General features: G+C 41.7%; 1 protein-coding gene across 1 annotated transcript in view; it reads right to left on the reverse strand.

The window, feature by feature from the left end:
• Positions 1–7779: 7779 nt before the first annotated feature.
• Positions 7780–19583, reverse strand: part of LOC133063263 (cyclin-Y-like protein 1) — a 35003-nt gene continuing 23199 nt past the window's right edge. Inside the window, exons 6-10 of the mRNA XM_061152378.1 lie at positions 18761–18812; positions 17797–17916; positions 13755–13921; positions 10373–10535; positions 7780–9247 (exon numbers count right to left, since the gene is read on the reverse strand). Of these exons, the coding sequence (XP_061008361.1) occupies positions 9131–9247; positions 10373–10535; positions 13755–13921; positions 17797–17916; positions 18761–18812 (619 nt within the window). The 3' untranslated portion in view covers positions 7780–9130. The remainder of the gene's footprint in view (positions 9248–10372; positions 10536–13754; positions 13922–17796; positions 17917–18760; positions 18813–19583) is intronic.

Consider the following 19583-nt stretch of genomic DNA (forward strand, 5'->3'; position numbering starts at 1 on the left):
TGTTTTTCAAATGAGGACCTTTTCTGATCACCTTGACCTCTTCCCAGAAAGTACATAGATTATTCTGCTGCCTTCAGTCATTGTGTCTAATTTGGGTTCTTCCTTTTCCTTTTTTTTTTTTTTGTGGAAGAGTGTGAAGATGATGCAGAATTTATCTAAAAGTTGTGAGAGGATGTGGTTGAAGTGATTTAATTCTTACTTTTAAAACAATTATTTTTTTATTTCGGCAACATACCAAACCTAAAAAGAACAACCAATTTATTTTAAAAACAATTTAAGACAGTTAAGAGAAAGGATACTAAGGCAAAGAGCAGTAATAGAGGTAATGCACTGGAGGTTTTTTAGGTTCATCCCAGTTCTTAGCGTTGCCTGTTTTCAGTCTCTCTCTCTCTCTCCCCTGCTCTCCCTTCCCTCAAAGATTAAGCCCACTGCTTCCTGAAGTCTTGCATCAACCACCCCTCCCCCTACCCAGGCAGAGAAACCCATCTATTTATGCTCACCCCCTGCTTCCATCTCATACTCAGTTCTCTCCTGATTTTTATTTTCATTAGGCAGACCATCCATACTCATGATAGCAATTATAAAATGAAAGGTTGTGAGGTAGTTTAGCAACTTCTTTACAGCTAGCTCTGATTTTAGTGAGGATTTAAGGCCCAGTTTAGTCTCCTACACAGCTTTTGGGCTGTCCCTTTCGTGGTTCAATTTTAAGCAATGTCTCTCAGCATAGATAGGAGGGTGAAGATTTAGAAGGAACTAATATGCGACCTATCAGTGAATCAGCTGACAAGTGCCTTAGGAAGTCTTTTTACTATGTATTATTAACTTCACATTCTGAAGCTGTCTAAATTGACTGGAAGAAAGTTCTCTTGGTGCCTTATTGGTTTATCCTTGCAAACCTTTGTCATACTTTCTTGCCGTCGCTTTCAACGACCGGCCCATGTGTGTGCTGTGTGTCACTGTGCGCATGTACAGGCTTAAATAATGTGCCAGCAGCCCTGTTTCCAAGTTGGTATTCATTAGGCCCTTTCCTCCTGGGCTAGGGCTGCACTAATCCTGACACCAGCTGCCAGGAGAAAACCTCATGGATCACACCGAACCTTAGTAACAGCATCCGTGACCTGCAGTCTCAAGTACAGAATGGGAACCCCAGAGCTAGGAGACGAAGTTGTATATTTTAATGAACTGCCACCCCTGCTAAAGAGGCTTCTTTCACTTTTGTGCTCTACAGAAAGACCAAGGCGGGTAGGAAGGACAAAGCTTTGAATCACTGCTTTCTAACACCGAATGGGGCCAACAGGACAGAGAACATCACAAATCTAGGCAGGTGTGAGGTACAGTGGCTGAGAATTGCCTGCTCCCTCTGCGTGCCCTTTCTTGCCTCCAAAGTCCAATCAAGTGATCCTGGGAAAGAAATCTGCCTGGGTTGAGGAGGGTGGTTCTGAAAGAAAAAGCTACCAGGACATGAAAGCAGGGTGAAGGGTAGGCAGGATGAAAGTAACTAAGTAACCCGACTCAGAACTCCCAAAAGCTTCTAGCAGCTTGATGACCATTACAGGATTTATTTCAGCCAGGATAATGTCTGTGGTACATCATTTGAAGACAATATTACTTCATGTTGTTAAAAACTGTATGCATAGTATGTATGTGTTGTGGGTGTATATAAATAATTTATATATATGGGAGATTTAGTGACTTTTGATACGGGTTTGGTGCAGGTGAATTTATTACTGAGCCAAATGAGGCACATACCGAGTCAGTAGTTTGAGCCCAGGGCATTCACTACTTTTTCTGATTTCCACATATGTGTATTGCCTGTCCCATGAGGTATTGTCGATGTCATGTCAAATCCAGAACTCATAAAGCAATGCCAGTGGTATTTTATTTGTAGACAATCAACTCAAATCTATAAATTATTACTGGCAGATGATTACAATATTGAATCTCTTAACACTAACAAAAGGAAATCCAGAGCATCTTGATAAAGAGTTTTTTGTTTTGTTCCTGGAAGTCAGTAGAACAGCAGCTGTATGTGGTTATGTTAGTTTCAAGGTACTTAATTTGCTGACACTATTTCAGATAAAAAATCTGTATGTATTATATTTGTGGCAAGCTAAAATAATGGTTTGAGATTTTTATCAAATATGGAGAGTAGCTATTTATGAAAAACAAAGAAATGTCTGTTTTTGTTTCTTTGTTCCCAATTAACATAGATAAATTTTAAAGTGCATTAAAGCAATGGTAAAGTAAGTAAAAAGATGCTACACAAGTATTTTTCTCCTCATGCTTTTACAAAGAGACACAGTGCTTTCTAAGCGATTCCCTGGAGTAGGAAATGGCAAACCACTCCAGTATTCTTGCCTGAAAAATTCCAAGGACAGAGGAGCCTGGTGGGCTACAGTTCACGGCATCTCACAGAGTTGGACATGAATGAGCATGCGCTGGCTGAAGGCCCTATGTGGATTCTAACTTAATTATCAGATTTTTCAGATATGAGTGGCAACCTTTTTATTGATAATGAAATTAAGCAAACTCCAATCACAGAAGCAGAACTAATGAAAACATGTTTTACTTGAATATACTTCTTAGGTTTCTCCTGCCAATCCTGTGATTGTTTTATGATTCACTTGAAGAAGGGAAATACACAAGAACAGAGGCACTGCCTGACATTGTGTGGTTTCGTCAGCTCTGTCTAGACTGCTGAAGCAATTCGGATGGAAGCGGTGCTGTTCTGTGTGTCTGCTTGGCAGTCATGAACTCCGCAAACTTGATCATTCAATTTACAACTTGGTATGAAGGCCTCCCAGGTGGCTCAGACGGTAAATTATGTGCCTGCAATGCTGGAGACCTGGGTTCAATCCCTGGGTCTGGAAGATCCCCTGGAGAAGGAAATGGCAACCTACTCCAGTATTCTTGCCTGGAGAATTCCATGGACAGAGGAGCCTGGCAGGCATAGTCCATGGGGTCACAAAGAGTTGGACATGACTGAGCAACTAACACCTTCACTTTCATTAAGGTCTAAACACCAGTCAAGGAGCCCAGATAAGGAGATATATATTCTCCCTCTATATTTGTGGAGAACTGGTTCCAGGAACTTTCCCTCCTGCAAATACCAAAATCCATAGATGCTCAAGTCCTTTATGTAAAATGGTGCAATATTTCCATATAACCTACACACAGTCCTTCCGTCTTCCCCCTGCATCCTCCCATATACTTTAAATCATGTCTAGATTACTTCTAATGTCTAATACAAATCCTCAGTAAGGAGTTGTTTTAAGTATAATGCAAATGGTTGGTGGTATGCAGCAAATTAAAGTTTTGTTTTTCGGAACTTTCTTAAATTTTTTCCCCAAGTATTTCCAACCCATGGTGATTGAATCCACTGATCAGAACCTGTGGATACAGAGGACCTATTGTAAGTTGATTTAAAGTTGCCACTTCCCTGACAATATGGACAGATGCTTAGCAAACCTGAGAGAATGTAGTGTCAAAGTAAGATGAGCATTGTTAGACTGGTACACATTAGGGCATTTGAGAGAATAGAAAATACAGCAGTTGAGCTGGATCCTGGTACAAGAGCCACTGTACCTTCCCCATACGGGTCTCCATAGTTGACTCATCTTCCTGATGCTTTCTCATTGCTTATTCCCCCCCAGTAGAAAAGGGGCCTGTTAGACTTGGGTGGCTAGAGAAACAGGTCATACTGCATTTTTAGTGCTTAGTTGCACAGCTCTTTAACTGGTCACATCCAACAGAGGAGAGGCAGTGTGATGGTTCTACGCATAGATTTGGGAGCTAGACTGACTAGGGACTCAAACTCCAGCTCCATCAATCATGGGCCACTTGATCCTAGACAGATTGTTTGACCTTTTAGTACTCTCATCTTAGTACTTTCTCATCTGTGAAAGGGCGATGATGATAGTATTTATATTTTAGAGTTGAGAGGATCTGAAGGATTAAACCAGGTTAAGGTAAGTATCAATAAAATGAGGAGGAAGCAGCCATTCAGGCATGGGATGGGAGAGAATTGAAAGACTAGTTTTCAAGTTTGTGTCTGTGTAAGAATCATTGGGGGTTCCTATTAGAAATGTAGATTTCCTGGCTTCGCTCCAGGAACTGAGATTCCTTTAGTCTAGGGTCCAGGAAGTGGTTCTTTTTGTTTTCTTCGTTTGTTTAAACTTTTAGAATTATTTTAGGTTTACACAGAAGTTGCAAAAATATATACATCATGCCCTAATATTAACATATTATCATAGCACTTTTGTTAAACTGAAGTCAAGATTATCATATTACTATTAACTCCAGACTTCATTTGGATCTCACCAGATTTTCTACTAATGTTTCTTTATCTGTTCCAGGATTCCACTCATTTCTTACAGGTTTTCAGCCCATGAGAGGCAAGATGGTCTAGGGACCACATCTTGTGAAATACTGGTACACGTAAAGGACCAAGCAAGGTCAAACTGCCCTATCCTCATGTTGGGAAGATGAATGCAATTTTGAAGCAGAAGGGAATAAACTGGTGAGGCTCTGGAGGGGATGGGGGTGGATATAGCAGTTTGATTTTAAGCCTTGGGGTGGAATTGCCTCCGTTGGATGAGAGGGGTTACCTTAAGAGTGAGGCATCTGTTCCTAACGCCAGGTGAGACAAGTTGTGGAGTCTGGAACGTGGGGTTGCTGCTTAGCCTGAGGTGATACGTCTAGAATTGTGGGCAGGTCAGGGGACTGAGTGCAGCAGATGGGGAACAAGCACCTTGAGGAGGGCCCAAGTAGTTGATTAAAGGGGATCACAGGGACCAGTTAGCCTGTGAGCCATATAAATCGTGTACTTCCTGGAACCTGCTAAGGCTTTGGAAGTGGATCACAGTAGTAACCAGCATCAAGCACTGCCACATTTGGCACCAGCAGAAAGTCAGAGGGTGAAGCTGAGATGATCCTCTTGAGAGAGGCCAGTGGGAGGTGACCAAACACTCAACCTTTGCCCTTGGAAGAGTCAGTTCCCACAGGGAGGAAATACAGGGCCACCGTCTGGGGAGCCAGAAGGAAAGGTTGGAAATGAGAATGCCAGGATTGAAGGAATAGATGTTTTAAGAAAAAGTTAGGAGAACAATCTGAGTAGATATGGACACATTCTTGAGTACCTTAGGTTCTGAGGCTGTCGCTGAATTTTTCTAATATTCAAATCACTAGCTCCCTTCACATTTACCTGGGCCTTTTTTAAAGAATGTTAACCACTTTTCATTTGCCTCTGGATTCCTCTTAATTTCTATTTCACTTTCCTAGTTCTTTCTGCATCCTAGAGTTCCCTAAACCACAAACTGGTATTCTTAAAATTTGTTTCACACTAAGTAAATTGTTCTCTCATCTGCCAAACCCATTTAAAATAGACTAAATTGCCTCAGAAACCAGACTGCACCTGTGTACAAGGGACCAGACTTTGCTGAAGGGCTCCTGGATTTTATTTTTGCTGGCAGTGTCAGGCCGGCCAGGGTGATAAGTGGCCAACAGTTGAGATTTTAGGTGATCTAATCCTTGGTAGATGCTAGGGATAATCGACAGATTCTGCACAGAAACTAGCGCTTGCCTGAGAGAGGCTCTGCCAGCCATCAGGTGCTTTACCTAGTAGCTCTGAACTCACAGACCACAGCTTCTGGGCGAGGAACAGTCCTAGTCACTCTACACGTGGTTAGAAGGCTTGTGTGATCAAAGAGTTCAGGTAACCTACATGCTGTATGGAAACACTTCCCAAAACATTGCATAACCTGAAATATAGAGGGAATGATTTTCCAGTAAATACTGACTTCATCAGCACTTTTAAAAAATCAAGTAATGGTATATCTTATAAAATGGGAAAACTAACAAATGAAACATGAGTTGTTATAAAACCAGGATTTAGTAATGTTGAATTTCAGTAATGGGCATACAGGGTACTTTAGATGTGATAGAATAGGGTCATGATAGAATCTGATACAGAATGGAAAAAACTTCTCAGAAACACTGGGCCCTAAGTTGTCTTAGGGTGAACCACGTGAATTTAATGTAGAAAAATGACAATTTCATTTGGTTCAAACATAGATTTGAAACCTTTGTCTTGTCCTTATAAAGTTCAGTTCACAGTATTCCAGTTAAAATTGCACGATCAGTATATTCCAAAAACTAAAAATGAAAATAAATTTGAGTTGAGGTATTCTTTTATAGTCTTAGTACTTTAGGGAATAAACTCTTCCTAGGTATAAAATCTCAACACTACCCTATTGCCCCTACTAGGAGCTAGTTTTCATGCCCTATAGTACTTATGAGAACCTTTAAGTTTTCCATTTATCAAAATGGCTGTAATTGTCTCTAGAATTAACACTGAAAGAGCAATTTTTAGTGATTCTAACTTGTCTTCAAACTACAGTCGTGTCCAAGCAGTGTTCCTACCCCCACTTTTTTTTAACCTTTGACCACTCGAGTTGTGACAGCATTTCTGCTTAGTAACTGGCATATTATTACATGGTACAAACTATCTTAGTGATTTGTCATAGTTTTTCTCTCCTTCTGCACTAATTCAGATTATTTCTCCTAATCAACAACTTACCAAGAACAAAGTTAGAAGATCTGACCTTAGGTAGTGAATGAAGGTGGATGAAGACACAACAGTACTATCAGGAGTGATGGAGTATTGCGTGAGTGCAGTGACCAGGGCCTTAGAGAAACCTGACGGTGACCTGGTACATCACATGGCTTGTTTAACATCACCCTCTTTATAACAACAGTTCTACTTCCTCTTATTCCATTTTCTCTCCTGTTCAGTGGCTTGAAATCCTCAAGTAACTCATGTTCTGATTCAACAGTATTTCTGTAACTCCTTTCTGTGTTTTACCTTTTATCTTCCAGTGTGCTTTTTTCCCCTGTTGGTACAATAACACACAATTCCAAAGTGCCATCTAACGCACCATGCCACTGAGCACCACAGCCAGTGATTTTAAGTGTACTAAATTATCTTCTGGTTGAAAAGAACATAAGCCGAAGAAATAAATGCCTCTTAACTAAAGGCAACGGTCAAAGAAACTTTTGAATGGGGAGTCGGAAAATGCTTTCAGGCCTGCCTATCAGAGCGGACTGAGAACATTTGCGCTAAGCAGAGCCGTGATGTTACGGGAGCAGTGAGAAGATGCACAACAGCCACGTATTTTAATTAAAATAGAGTTTATTAGCTTTTCTTTTAATATAAACATGAGGAAGAAAAACCACACAAGTTGTAGCATCCTTTTCAAAATAAAACTGCAATCGATACTTGAATCTCCAAGCTCCATAAACAACATTTTTTGAGGTGGTAGACTGTAATATTTTATATCCATTATTTATCATTTATGTCTCTGTCCTTTAAAAATGATGGAACCTGTGGCACTCAATATAATGTGAAGCCTTGCTATAAAGAGAGAAAGTATTTCTAGCCCAGAAATGCTTTGTTTACAGGCAAAATTCCTAGGATTATGTTTGAGAAGGTAGGAGAAAGATTTTACATAGTTGAGAACACTTTTTTTTTTAATGTTTCAAGTTTAGGTGACATCATTACCAATTTCCTAAAAGACTGATTACTGGACCTTCCTGTCTTTTAATGGGCTTCCTGGTGGCTAAGCGGTACCCTGTGTTTTAAAAAGCCTGAGGTAAGGGTTCCTAAGATTTATCTTTCCTCAAGTAACAACTTGAAGTGACACACCTACAGCCAGGTTAACACGCAGAACAGAAAAGCTGTTTCATGTCGCTTACTTTCCTGTCACTACTACTAGGGTCCAGTTCCTTTCAGTTTATTACCGAGAACTAATGCTATTGTTCATTATTCCTTTACCAAACCTAGAAAAAAGAAACTTCCGTGTTCAAGCTGATCAACAGCCCAGCCAGGCAAAGGACTATTTTAAAAAGAGGAGGCCAGGTCTATAAAGATACAAGTTATCCTCCTGAAGTCTTTGTGCAATTTGAAGCTTTGATACTTGTAGAAATATAAATGCTACAAACTTACAAAACATCACCTGAGAGTTTACTTGAATTTCTTCTAAACTCATTTAGTTTTGTAAATTTTAAACATTAAGCTCTTAATTTTAACCTTTTGTTTCAGCCTATTATTTGCCATCTTCAAGAGGGACTGAAACAAAAAAATCAAATTAAAAGCTTAACATCTAAGATTTACAAAACCAAATGAGTTTAGAAGAAATTCAAGTAAACTTTCAAGTCACATTTTGCGTCTGTAGCATTTATACTTCTGCGGCAGTGTCCTGGAGTGTCCAAGCACACTGTATTAAAGCTTAAAATTGCACCAAGACTTTTGGGACACCTTCTATTTCACTATCTGCTTATTCCTGGACTAACAGGTTGGCTAGAATTATGAAAATATCCTTTAATACAAGTATTTAACAAAGAGGAAAATCATCAGAAAATGAGAAGCACCATTAGCGTTAACAAGAAACGCAGCTCGGACCCAATAGAAGTAGGTAACAACATACTTTCTCTGCTTATGATCCCAAACATGCTAATATGCTAATAAGTAGTGCTTGCAAAAAAAACTGAATGACAAGTGTTATTCAGCAGCTTTTTGGTTTAAACTGATTGCCAAAAATGACTAGCAGCTTCAATGAAATAGGGAGGAAGAATCCTTCAAAACCTAACAATGCTACAGCAGTCTGTTCCTAAGTGGCTTTATGAGTCGTCAGGAGTCCCGTGTTTGAACGGCAATACTGCATTGATTCTAAAGGAATATGCAGCAATGTGGGCGAGAAAAATAGGAAAAAGTAAAAGTTATACAGTTAGTGTCTTTAAAGTCTAAAAATTTAAACTATTAGAAAAACCTCACATAGTTCACAGTTATCGGCCTACACAGTAAGCAAGTATCTGTGGGTGGGTTGGGAGCTTTTAGCTTTGGAGTGGTTTTTGTAACTCTGTTTCCATTAAAAAGGACAGAAGAGTGTGTTGCCTTGACAAGGTCCAGTTTTTCCTATGACCATAACTTTTGCTGTCTGCAAGTCTCTTGAATTCAGTGTCTTTCTTCTAGGTGAAAATACTAACTTTGCTGGTTTCTGAGCAGGAGAGGTGGTATTTCTCCAGTCCTTGTTACCAGGGGTTCATGATGTTGCAACCCCTCACCTCTCTCTGTTCATGAGAGGATGGCATTGGAGCGCTGAATACCAATGAAATTATCAGCGCTGAAAGACCTTCTCACAGCAACTCTGCCCAAGTCTTTGTATTTGTCTTCACACAGTCTGGAGATGGCCTAAGAAAGTCAATCAGATAGAACGTAAGTATAATTGGGGGAAAAAAGTTCCAACCTTAAAGAAAGCAGCATTGATAAGCCACACCTCTGCATTCATTTAGGTTGACAGTTGCTGCTACTTTGGATAGCTCATATCTACACTGCTGATTCCCTAAGATAATATTCTTCAAGGGCTATGATGAGATTCCTGGGGCAGGGAGGAACATATTTAAAAACTGGGTTCCCAAAATAGGCCCCATCTAACAGCAATATGATGTTACCTACATACCAGATCCTTAAGCATAATGAACACACCTGAGCAAAACCAGTATTTACCCAGCTATTCAACTTCTGTTCAGTCTTCCTTATTTACTACACACTAAGAACATTTTAATGAGGTAGGTGTGTGTTGAAGGCAAGAAAGGTCTAGTGATGAAGCACTACAAGGTGCTATTTCACATACATGTAAATTATTGTAGAAAAATGTCTTATTTCTAAAGTACCAAGGTACCAAAAAAGTGTCAACTTTATATGTATTCATTTCAGTTGTACATTCTGCTGTATACCCACCAGAAATCACAAACGACTTCAAATTACTCTTCAAACCACTACTACAAATGCCTTCATCCCGTGTCTGTTACCACTTCCATTAAAAACCCACCTACTTTCTACATCCAGTTTCTGAACCCACATTATAATTTCCAAGTATAGGTCTCACAGGTTAGCCCCTGATGCTTCTGGTCTAATAAACTCATGGGGCTGAACTGTGATACACACAAACACACACTACAAGCTCAGGCAGTTAAGAGTGGTAAGTAATTATCAATGTACATATGATTAGGGATACAATTATAAGAAATTATTCCTGTATGGTTATATGTAAGTGTGGAGGTTCAAATGGAAAACCATTAAGAACAATTAAATCTGATTTAAAATATTCTGAATTATGGTTACATAAGAGATATCTGTAATTTTTTTAAAACAAATAATGGGATATCTCTGTCTAACCCATAAAAGACACAGGGAATAAGATGCCAATGGGTTAATAAGCTCTTCAAACTGTTAGTCACTGCGTAGTTTAAGTCAGCCACAGATGCTGGCTTTGGTGGCTGACAGAAAACCCAGTTAGTGAATCCCCAGTCTTACCTCTAGGCTCTGTGCTCTTTCTTTGCTAAGAGGAGCAATTAGAAAACTCAGGTTGTTGTCATCTGCTAAGGAGCAAAGGTCAAAGTGGTATTTGGCATAAACACTGGCAGGAACATTAATATTAAACTGAAGGAGCTCCAGAAAGTGCCTTTCCATCTCATTCCTGGGGGAGGAGAAGACAAAACCAACATAGGACAATTTTAGTCAACTGGGCTATCTTCAGAAACGCCATTCTGTGCCACAACAGCTCTAAATACAGTTTGGAAACAAATATTGGCTCCCCAGCTGGATTAATACACTAATGTTCAAACAAGGTACAGCTCTTTGTGGTTCTTCCTGCGTCCTGGCACTTGGAGTTTGGGACAAGGGGGGGAGGTTACGGCCCTCTTATGCACCCATGCTGCTGACTCGGGGGCTCATTCTTCAGAGTTCCATTAGTGCAGCTGTGCATTCATGCTCCACGCTCACTCACAAGGCCCCGCTATAGTCATCAGATGAAAGGAATGATGTATGCTGTTTATTAGCTCTGGAGAACTTGCAGACATTTTCACTGATAACAGGAAGGGGCTTACTGAAGTAGAGACACGCCAACAAAAGGAGTAGGCACATCACCATGGCAACAAATGGGGCCATGGAGAGCCACTGCTATTATCTCTGAGGGGAGAAGACTCTTGAGGCAACAAGGATTCATCTCAGATAAATAAATAAATAAGCTACACTCCATGCGAAAGGGAATCCCCTCCCCCCGCTCCAGTGCAGGGGACTGTGGCAGAGGGCAGAATGCAAGTTTCTGTTCCTCTTAATCCCAGTAGGACCAGAAGGTGTTCCTGGGACAGGATGGGATACACTTTTTAAGCTATGGGAGGCAGTAGGATTAAGGGGAGACGTCTTGGCTAGACTAAATGCACCTGAGCAATGACCCCGATGGAGCACTTCCCCCTGTGCTCCGTCCGCCGGCCCTGACTAGGACAGAAGGTGCATAGGCACGCAGGCGGCAAATTCAATGAAGTGGGAAAGTAGGGTCCTGGGAGCAGGTCTTTCCTGTGGGACCATACACAGTCATTAGCTTGTCTAATGTTTAAGTAAATAAAATCAGAGTAAGTCTTACCACTTTCACAGCAATCACTTTAAAGAGTTAATTATATAAAAATGATAAATACCCAGACAAATGAAAGTGACTTATTTTTCAAAATATTTGTTTCCTGGTTTTAAAGTGTTAATATTTTATCCATTGGTAAGTCATCAAATGTTTGATGTTCTCCTGCGTGGAGAGCAGAGTGTGAGCAGAAATGAGGTTTCTCATTTGCCGAACTTTAAACCTAACTGAACCTACCTCCAAAATTAATTTCCTGTTCATATGGCCATAAGTCTATAGAAATGTAAATCAGATAATGTTTTGATAATCAGCTAATCAGGACTTAATTTACTACGGGAATAAATGCACTTCACTATCCCTTTTATATTCTCTTCCACTAATACATTTTAATTGTGTGGAAATACAGTACTTCATAGGATTAACATGTTTATTAACAGAGCTTTACTTACTGAAGAAAAAGGCATTAGGACTACAGAATACGCGTCTGCGTTGTTTTTTTTTTTAAATGACTAGATGACTGAAGAGCATGCCATTTATAGGTGCAGCAAATTTTCTGAACAGCAGCTGCTCAATATATTCAAACAAGATACATGGATGTTAGAAAACTTTTAAGGAAAAGCTGATAGATGCCAATTTTTCAATTTAGACTCAAAATGAGACCATTACAAATAGCAGCCAACAGCAGGGGGATGAGACAAATGTGACTTGAACACTTGGCTGTAATGCTTTCCAGTTTCCAAAGATCATAAACAAAAGCAACCTATTACGAACATAGCTCCTGGTGATTCTGTTGTACACAGAAAAGTGCTGTTTACAATTAGCTTCTTCCTGTAGCTAGACACTGCCATCAGTGCTATTGGGCTCACATCTATGAACATCCACACACTTCCCTGCATGTTCTCTGATGCTGTAACTGGACCCAGAGCCCCCATTAGCTTAGCTGCAGGTTCTGAGAAAATTTCAGCTGCCATCATGGCAGACCTGGTGTTTATGATTACACATTTTCCTTCCTTCAAGGAACCAGTTTAAAGATGGATGATAGTGGTGCTCAATGTCACCTTAGTTTCTACAAATTCCAAAAGTACTTCTACTTATCTCGAATTATCTGCCGTAACACTAAGGTGGCTACCAGCATTATCACCATGACACTTTTTATCATCAAAGTGGACATTTTCACCAAAAGCCACTTTGACAGCTACCAACAATCACTGGTCCCTTCTCTTAGTCACAAGGTTCTTTGCTTCAGTTGTAAATATGCACTTTGGTAAATCTGAATTAAGAGTCAGGGGCAAAGGTAACAAAAACAAACTCTTGCTACTGCCTGCCATGACATTGATCGTCCTCTGCTGTTCACTATAATAAAGAGGTGCCCCTTTACGTTTTCCTAAATGCCACCCACAAGGACATTTTTCCTGTCAAGTGAGCACTTCTAGAGTCTGCTGCAAATACCTCTCTGGTTCCTGCTGCCTCCCACCCTCGGGGCCCTTCCCTGCAGCCAGACAGCAAGCCTGATGTTTCACGCCCATGGGAGCATGCCATCTGTGAGGAACCCCCCAAGTTAACTCGAGGCCCCACCAAGTACCACTGTGGTTGCTGAGTGCCCCGGGTGAGGCCCACTGACACTTCCTGGGCTACCTGAGACAAAGGAGTTTCCTAACTCAGCAGACCTACTTCTAAACATGAGGAACACTCCTGACAGTGGAGGAGACAGAACACAGAGATCTGAAACCTTTCTATTTGGTCATCCGTACATCATGGTTTCTGTAACAACAGAACCTTAGACACAACCTCAGATTACAAAAGAAGAAAAGAGCTGCAAAAACAAACATACAATGTGTGACTCAAGCTGAAGTTATAACCTCAGTAGTCTGGAGGTGCTAAGACCTCAGCAGTGACCACTTAACTTCCAAGGCCAGACATGTGTCTCTTAAAAACAGACTGGACCTGGTAGACAGCTTTAAGAAAGACGTGAAGTTCTTTACTGCATCATGTTGTTCTGGTAGTGAGCTTGTAAAATGGCAAAAACCACCAGAAAAGTAATTTCAATTTATCAAGCAGAATATTACAACAGTAACACACCAAGATTTAACTAATTAATGATGGGAAATACAAATGGTTACACTACAGCTAGACAGAAAGAGGTCTAATTTTATATTTATACCTAGTTCAGCTCTCTGCGCAAGGTAACCTTTCTTAAACTGTAACATTTCTTAGGCTGTAAACTTTATGGGAGCAAATAAGGTACTGGAAATTGTTAGACAGTTCACCGCAACCTTACACACTCACATGTCCTCAACTGTCATGTCCTTTACGATCTGGCAGCAGTCCACATTCCAAACAGCCTGATCGTCCCAGACCTTGGAGGCATGAAGGACGGCTCCCAAAACAATTCTTTTCCAGTTAGTGGGGCAAACGTCGATCTCAGCATAAGTTAAAAGCCTTTCTAAGTAAACCTGCAAAAGTAGAGGACTGACCTTTGATTTTAGTTCAGTTTAAGGGCCGTGATAGAATTGTTAGGAATGACAGGTTTCATCTGTTTTTAACATGTCTTTTATTCTTTGGTTCTACAGAGACTTTTGCTCGGCCAGCCAAGGCCAAAGGCCAGGTCACAGTTGTAAGGCAAATATTTCTCAGTCTGGTATTTCTACTCTGCCCATGTGAATTTCCAACCCAATTTTGGTCGCAGGAATGAAAGGACATCTCAGCATTCTAAAGACAGGCATTGTGTCATTACCTTTCCACTTGTAAAAGGCAGCACGTATAGCCCAGCATCGATTCAACCGTTCAGTAAATGCTTGAGTGCCTACCGTGTGCAATGTACCTACCATACTGGTGGTGGGTACGTGGCAATTTTACATAAAGCTTGAGTATGTAAAACTCTGGTAAGACTGAGCAGTTCTTTATCTTCTCTTCAGAGGGTGAACTCGAAGATAATAACTGGTGGTCAAGAGAGCCTCCCAGGTCAAGGAGCCTCCCTGCTGTGCCACGCAGGACAGGCAGCACAAAGCAGCTGTGCTTTCCATTTAGTGCCTTTTTAGGGAAGATTCATGCACAGAAGAGCTCTTTGTTCATACCCGAATTTTTCACATCTCCATTATTTCACAACTCATTGGTCTTACATATTCTGCAACTTGGTCAATTTGTTTGGTTCTAAGGTGGTTAAGAGCTGCCGGTGTCTGAATCCCTGGGGCTCCTCTAAATCAGCCAGGTAGTTTGTGGGATGACTTCATGGCTTCTTTTATATGTGTCAAATGGCTATTCTATAAAGAACCAGACCAAGTTAACAGCTGAGTAAAGATTAAAGACATAAGTTGTGATGGTGTTACCTCTGCAGAAGAAAATATATGCCATTGGACAAAAAGAAAAATGTCCCATTATCAGACTGACAGCTCCGATCTGCCAAAGCTCTCCAAACTCAATTGTGTTTCAAACACGGTTACTGAGATTATATACCCTTAGTGAACTTCTGCCCCCCACTCCCCAGAGAACTCCGCATGCGCCAGTACTCTCTAAGAATGAGTCTCCCACAGGGTCCGCCCCTCTGCTGTATTATGGCACTGACAGAGGCAGTTCAACCTTAGGGGCAGTCCCTCAGCTTCCTCTCAGCTTCACTAGAGGCAAACCTGGTCTCATTTACACCACTTGCCCTCCTGTCTCAGTGGAAGTGACATCTCTTTCTTTTCCCTGAAGCTAACTCTTCTATGAATGAAGTCAGTCCCACCTCTCATTTCTGCAGAACACTGTTCCCACAATTCATCTCTTCTTGAACAACCCCCCTTCTCTGTCAGAGATTTTCTCCAATGTTCTCTTACATGTTCTCAGCCCATCCGGCACCACCCCTTAGAACACTTCCTTCAGGAAATGTTCTGACACTGGCTCCTCATGACCCATTCTCTCCTTAGCCCATTTAGTCTGCCCCTGGCCGCCACTGCCCCACTGAAACTACTGAGGCATGGTCACTGCTGCCTTCATGACAAACAGCCAGCACTCTTCATCACAGCACCCCACTCCCCAGGCCTGCCCTCAGAGCTGAGAGACACTGCCACACGCCTGGCTGCTGGGACCGAAGACCTCCACTTGAGTTATCTCACTACCATCTGTTGGGAATTCTTATCTCCACTTTCACTGGTCACCTGCCGGCTCTGCTCTTCTGTCCGACACTTCTGGCTTCTATCACTGCCATTGCCTCCTAACTTCTCTGCTTCCACTGACCGCCAACCACAGTCTGTTCTCCCCAGAGCAGCCAGGAGAGCCTCTCAGATTAAGTGCACTTCACAGGCCTGCCCAACATCTGCCAGGGCTCTCCCATCAAACAGGTCACTTCTGTGGCCTGCTAGCTACGAGGCCCTGTGTGAGATGCCATCGTCCTTCTGTGCCCTCATCGCCTGTGCCTTCCCTCATTCCCTACTCTGATCACAGCGGCGCCTTGCTGATCCCTCAGCACAGAACCCGCTCCTGTCTGCGCCTCGTGCTCTGCCCCCCGCCTGTGCTATCGGCCCCTCATCTTCCTCAGTCCAGCCAGGTCCTGGTTCAGATCTCACCTCTGTAAAGAGGCTCTTCTGGTCTTTCTAGCGTGCATGCCTTAAGTCGCTCAGTCGTGTCTGACTCTGTGACCCCATGGACCCGTCTGGCTCCTCTGTCCATGGGGAATTCTCCAGGCAAGAATACTGCAGTGGGTTGCCACTCCCTTCTCCAGGGGATCTTCCCAAACCAGGGATGGAACCCAGGTCTCCTGCACTGCAGGCAGACTGCTTCCTGTCTGAGCCACCAGGGAAGCCCCTCTAATCTCTCCATCCCTTTACCTTGCTTTCTCTTTCTAGCTTTCACTACTACTTCAAACAGTCATCTTTTTAAAAATACTCATTTTTAAAAGTCTTACACTCTGTGGTACACCCGATACTTACACACACTGTAAATGAACCATACTCCATAAAAACTAGAGAAACACAAAACCCTTATGTCTGCTCTACTTACCTCAGAAAGGCAAGAACTCTCCTCTATGCCCAGCACTGAGAACCGTGACACGGGCAGGCATTTGGTGCCTATTTATGCCCTAAGGAGCTCCTTGGCAGCACTCAGCACGTGCACCATGCTCTCCTTCTTCAAGCTCTCCTGGCAGCTCTTCTGATTCTCTCCTGGGTTTCCTACCACTCCGACTGGCCACTCCTCTGGGGATGTGTCCTGTAAGTGCTGACAGTCCCCACAGATCTATCTTCTCCTCAACTTTTATTTAACGTACTTTCTCTGCATTTGAACAGCTACACGTAATTCCCTGCCTCTCGCTCAGCTTCGGGCTCCAATCCCGTACAGTCAAATGACTGCTAGACACGGTCACTGTGCTGTCTCACAGGTCCATCGGGCTTCACTTGTCTACAAAGAAATGCCCCTCTTCCAACCCCCACACCCTCTCCTGCCTGCATTCCCCAGCTCGCCACGTGCCCGCGCCACTCCTGCCTCTCTCAGGCACATGCGAACTGAGCACTGTAACTGGCTCGCAGCTCCAAGAAGAGGCCTGCGTCTGACCCGGGGCCCACTGGGGGGAAGCCTCCTCTCCTACACTCTGCCTGCAGGGGCGCAGGCAGCGGTGGACGCAGGCCCTCCCTTCAGACCATGCAGCTGACTTTCCCCTATAGGTTTGCTATAGGGAGGAGTTGGGCAATCCCAACTACCTCTCAGCTGAATATGATGTATTATTCAAATGATAAAATCTTACCATAGGAATTCAGTATGGATGACAGAAAGGTCCTCACATAGCTGGAGCTCGGCAGGCTAACCTGAGTAAAGCCTTTCCAAGCACTGCTGACACCCCAGTCCTGGGTACCTTCACACGCAGGCACCAGGGGACAGTAGAGATGGTTAACACTGTCGTCCAAGGTCAGGGAGGTGAAGGCAGTCGGTCTCAATCAAGACACACATCACACTGCCTAGGCAACACAGCCTGAGACTCAGAAACACACTGAATCTACACCTGCCGTGGGCCAGGAAGTTCAGTGATCGCCTCCATCCTACCACCCAGCACACTTTGCCGGTGTGTACCTGTGTGCACTGTGTGTGCATGCATCCTGAGGTGTGGAAGGAGAAACCAGAAGTCTCTCCTGCTGCCTCTAACATCAACTGTTTTGTGATGAGAAAAGCAATGGCAACATTTTAAATCATGATGATTACTAAAGCTCAAATCTGCATGTTTTAATTCTTTTTGATACATTTCTCTTTAATAAAGTTCTGATGATCATTTCAGGAACCTACTTTCATTTGAAAAACAGGCCCATACCTTCTGTATAAGAAAAAAATTTCTAGAGATGCTTCTATTAAGAGAAAAATATATTACCAAAGTCACTACTGCACATTCAGCAGTCAGCTGGGCGGCACTGAAAAGAGTATGAACAAATCTGTAAATGAATTTGTGTTCAGGATCATGCTGAAAGTACTCCTCCGGAACCCTTTCTCGCTAAAAGAAGAAAAAACACAATGTTAAGGATCCACTGAAGAAAAATACTTAAAAGTACCCTCAAGATAGCAATCTTCACACGTGGACCCACGTGCTACTTAAAATAATTTTGACTAGGTGACATATCTTGTAGTCTTTTAAATATAAACAATTGGATCCTAAAGTACCATAGTGATTCAATACTCACTACCATTCATTAAAGAAAAATGCAAGCACAACCTCAGAAAATGTATTTTCACCTTCTTCCCCAAAGAATTCTAACCAAATGCAAACTCTTTTTAGGCTCAAAGTCTTGCTGATCATTGTACGTCATCATACTTTTCTGCAGTCAACTATGAAAACACCTTTCCAGTGTCCTGTAACCAGAGGCTCTAAGAGTGTGCTCTCTTACACAGCGGTCACCAGCCACATGTGTCTACTGAGCACCTGAAGAAGTGAGTTTTTAAACCCTGTCATTTTAATTAGTTTAAAATTTAAACAGTTTTTAAATTTTCTCCTTAGAGGTCTTACATATGTGTTAGGAAATGTTTCTATTGTGTGATGCTATGGAAAATCATCCTTTAAAAACCTACATTTTCTGTTACTTGGGTATGTTTACTTACCTGCTCATTCGTCATACAAAGCATAACTTGGTTCTTATCAGTCACATCCCTGACACAACATGCTTTTGGTAAAATTACTTGACATAATATGGGGTGGGGGAAGAAGACTTAAAGGAAGACAATCTTGGCTTTGAGCTGGAGGCAATAATTTTCTTCTAGTAATTAACTTCAAAGCAAATCAGCATGAAATAAACACAACTGTAATAAGAGAAAAATACACCTTCAATAAAAGTGACACTTACTGTGAGTGGATGTGATCTCTCATCAAAAATGTCCAAGGACCTATTGGCATCTCTATAAAATAAGAATGTGTATTTTAAAAATTAATTCAGGAGTTACTAGCTTAGTAAAACATCTGCTAAAAGTAGAGAGAGGAGTAGAGGAAGCTTAACCTTAATAAAGCAAACAGTTTTACATATTCTCCTGGATTCTGCCCTTAGAAAGGTTTTCTGACCTATTTTATACTCAGCACACCAAGTTGCATGAAATCTCTTCTACAACCAGCCAGAGCTGCCTTTACCCACACAGACCCCTTCTAACAGGCAATGTTTGTAGACCAATACATTTCCACTTCACTAACCTCACAATGGAATATACAAGAACATTTTATAAAGTGGTAGTAGTGGGCAATAAAGTCTTCTAACTTCAATGAATGTAAATATCAGACTCATGATTTTTTCTTGTCTCCACCCCCTTTTGTTCTTCATATTATATTCTTATTGTTTATTTCTTCTTGTCTCTTTTAAATAGTTTGAGTTAAAATTTTAATTGTCTTTTAAGAGAGACCAGGCTTTTTCTTTTAAATTCCACCACACTACTACACTGTGCCCATTTAAACAGCAGTTCTGCAAATGTGGTCTATAGGCCTCTGGGAATCTCCCCTGGCCCCTCTTCAGAAATCCTGTAAGTCCAAGAGGTCAAAACTTTTTTTATAAGAATACCAAGACATCACCTGCCTCTACACTGTTTGACACTTAACTATGATTGTATAAAAGCAAAAGTGGGTAAAATTGCTCATTTCTGAGTGTGAATCAAGGCAGTGGTATGAAACTAAATTAGAAGTCA

The sequence above is a fragment of the Dama dama genome, chromosome 10, assembly GCF_033118175.1.
Source record: "Dama dama isolate Ldn47 chromosome 10, ASM3311817v1, whole genome shotgun sequence".
Taxonomy (NCBI): domain Eukaryota; kingdom Metazoa; phylum Chordata; class Mammalia; order Artiodactyla; family Cervidae; genus Dama; species Dama dama.